The 3,601-nt window shown below is 37.5% G+C and overlaps 1 protein-coding gene across 1 annotated transcript; it reads right to left on the bottom strand.

Annotated features, from left to right (window-relative positions):
- Positions 1-533: 533 nt before the first annotated feature.
- On the bottom strand, positions 534-2,185 carry LOC118749877 (the record flags this gene model as incomplete). The annotated part of the gene is given in 3 exon segments (XM_036484653.1): positions 534-1,139; positions 1,207-1,523; positions 1,580-2,185. Coding segments are annotated over 3 exon segments (1,124 nt in total), but the record flags the coding sequence as incomplete, so codon positions are not given.
- Between the last annotated feature and the right edge of the window lie 1,416 nt (positions 2,186-3,601).

The raw sequence follows: 3,601 nt of genomic DNA on the forward strand, positions 1-3,601 counted from the left end.
AGTATCCGGCGGATAACCGGATAACCAAAAAACGACCGGATACCCGGCACATCCCTAATAACAAGTTTAAAATTTTTGGGTATAATTGTTAAAGTTTGTTGTTTTTATAATTTTTGTACGAAGTTTGAAATTTGGATTTATTTGGTGCTGGTTATGTAATGCGTGAGACTTTTATAAACAAATTATAAACATTAAATAGACAAAAGAAATCGGTCAAGATATTATACATATCGGCCCGAGATATTATACATATCAAAAATAGAAAAGTTGAAGCTTAACCTCTTTTATTTGCTTTGTTTATTTGTATTGTTTAATATCACTTAATTCTCAAAACTCAAGCAGACCTGTAATTTCCATATAATATACATTTTTTTAGCATAAACTTGCAATTTTTTTCAAACAGGGTTATTTTTGTAATTATTTTTTTTCGTCTTCGGCTTAAAAATACAAAAAAGCATGTAAATTATGTACATCAACTGAAAGGTAAATTAAGTATTTTTATTTAAAGTTTTTTAATCTGTTATCTAGTTTATAAGATATTAATATTTCAGGAAATCAAAAAGTTTAACATTGACCTTTTATATCTTTATTTTTTAATTGTCACACATAATTTTCGCATGGTTAAAATCAGCGTAAAAATTTCTATCGACACACAATTTTTAATTTTTTTTTTATATCTAAACGGTTGGCATTCTGGACTTGTTCACGTGCAAGTGATGCCAACGAATTAGTATGAAGAGGTTTAGGTTTTATTCCTAACATAACCAGAAACTAGAGTGAGCAACATTCTTCATCGCGAAAGAAGCCGATGTTGGGAGCGAGAAAACTGCTTTAGTACAAAACCTTTTGTTACTGAATAATGGGATAGAATCTGCTCAAAAACCACTTTTTCTATTCTATTCTATTATTCTGGCATGACCTGCCGCAACATCAGGTTTTTAGATTTTCTTTATTGTGGTACGTGTCAATGATCTTTTATCAGCACGGACTGCTGTCGATATCACTGCTGACTGCGTGTGAACACTTCTACTCCGCGATGTACGTCCTGTACTGCTGCGTATTTTTATTGGTGTTGTCGAACTGCGCAGCTCCTTGTAAACACACATCAGTTCATCAGCCCCGTCCGGGCAATCAATTTTCTGAAAATTCAATTAACACTACGAATTTAGGTACTTCTACACATTTTCCAATACATTAATCGTTCACCTTATCACAAAGCTCATTGACTGTGATGCATTCGCCGCTCACACAACGCAGCTGATGTGGCGCACAAGCTTTCGTCGGTGCTCGTTGCCCGTTGCCATTATCCACCTTGAAGAGGCTACCTGGTTCAGTCGTAACCGTAACTCGCATTGAATGAGCTGGTTTCAAAGGAGTGGTGGCACTAAAGGGAACTTTAAGTTTGCTAGTAGCCGTGCTGTGGTCACAGGTTGCCGGGCGTGATGTGGCAGTATCTGAAGAATATTTGAATTTGTTCTCCGTATCGCTGGTCATCATGATTTCTTTGCTGTCAGGGAAGTTCACTACAAATATTTCACCAATCCAACGAGCTCTACAGACGTAAGACAATAATACTCACCAAATCCTTTGGGACCGTCTCCGGACACACTATTTGCGACTTCTTCAGGTGATATGCCTCTTGTACGATTTGCATTTTCGCGCACTTGAAATTTAGTGCTGTTTTCATCGTCAGTTGGATAAGTGATGTAGATATACAAACCTTCGTGGGTTTGATTAGACGACGGAAAACTAGCATAGGAAAACATTCGGGGAAATAAATTTAACGCAGCTTCGTCAAAGGAAGTTATGTCCTCCCCTGCAGATCCATAATCATCGCACTCTTCCTCGTCAGATCCGTCAAGGCAATCGTATTTAAGATCACAACGAACAGGCTCAGCTACACACTTTTCGTTTGAACGACAGCGGAATTCATCGCGATAATCACATACAAGACATCTGTCTTCGTCCTCACCAGCAGCGCAATCTTTGATGTTATCACATTGCCACTGATGTGGTATACAGGAGCGATCATAGCAGGTGAATTCATTATCGTAACAATAGCCACGTCTTCTAGTGGGATCCTCACATTTATTTGGATCATTGGAGTCAGGATAGAGACTACAGTCAAAAAGTTCATTGAGTGGATCCCATTCTGAAATGACGATGGAGCATGCCTCCAGAACGGCTGGATTACAAATGAAAAAGTGCAAAATATATAACATACAAAAAATATATACAAAGTATATATGTAAAAAGTTAAAATACTATATGTATATGTGAATATACATATCGCTCATTTACTTCAATAGAGTCATAACTCAAAAAAGCAAAACTCGAGAAAAACGGTTATAAAGTTTTGAAATCACATACATATACTCGCATCACGTCCGTCTCCTTGCCTCTGGGGATGGGGCTATGCCACCACCGGGCACAGCACCATGAACCAAGAGGGGTACAGGGTGTAGGACTGGATTTCACGGTTGCTTATTCGATCTTCGGGTGGCGAACGTGGGCTGCAGTTCACATGCACAGACGCCCGCACCGATGTCCCCAACCCAACCGATTCCTCTTTCCCAGCCCTATCATCCTACCTATATATTCCCGACCACTCTTTTCCTTCCCCCCCTCTTTAAAGCAATTTATGCTAGTGGTGTTGATGTACCCATGCCGATGGATGAATGGTCAGTAAAGCTTAAAGAACTGGCCGCTAACGGTCCCCGATTCCTGGATTAGGTCGGTTGTATAAGTGCCTTACCACGGTATGCCGGCTACACTGAGAAAAAGGATTCGTTTCGACAACTAAAGATATTTAGTTCCCGAATTTTGACAATATTTGGGAACTGCGATGAAGGATTAGGAACTATTACCATGGGTTGGTAATTATAACTAAATATATTAAAGCTTCTAATATTCATCTAGGTTGTACCAAATCGTTAATTTAGTTAAAGGGTTTGGTAAATACTAATAAATATTTTTTTGAAGCATATTTCTACAAATTCCATTCAACTTAACAACTTCCCTGTCCTCATACAATGCATTTGGTTAATTCCCCACGTCCACAGGTTTTTTGCTCTAATATGCTAAAGAACGTCCATATATACCATAACATATAATTTTTATAAATTGTTATATATTGCTTTAAGTTGTTTTTGTTATTTTATATTATGACTCATATGTGACTCATGGACGTAGGACGAAACAGTTTCTTTGCCACGTTCAATGAGTCACATGTGAACACATCGAGCAAAGTTGTTTTTGAGTTACATTTAGGGATATTCCGATACAAGTAAATACGAGTATGTACTCGTTACTTTTGTTTCGATAAAAACTACTCGAATCGTTGTTTCGATACCTACTTGGTATCAATCAATTTGAGCAAGTGCCATATCTTGTCGGCCATATTTTTTCTATTGAAGAAACTTTCCACAGCGTCGTTTTTATGAAAAATAATTGCTTTAAGCAATCACACCGCCAAAATCTAAAGTATGGATATATTTTTACAAAGTTAGTGATAACACAGCAAAGTGCGAAGCAATGCTTTAAAGCCGTAAAGTTTTGTGGGAACCTTTCAAAGGTTGAATTTTGTATCTAAGTAATTGTA

Source organism: Rhagoletis pomonella, unplaced genomic scaffold, assembly GCF_013731165.1.
Source record: "Rhagoletis pomonella isolate Grant_MI unplaced genomic scaffold, Rhpom_1.0 Rhpom_scaffold_00074, whole genome shotgun sequence".
In the NCBI taxonomy this organism is placed as follows: Eukaryota; Metazoa; Arthropoda; class Insecta; order Diptera; family Tephritidae; genus Rhagoletis; species Rhagoletis pomonella.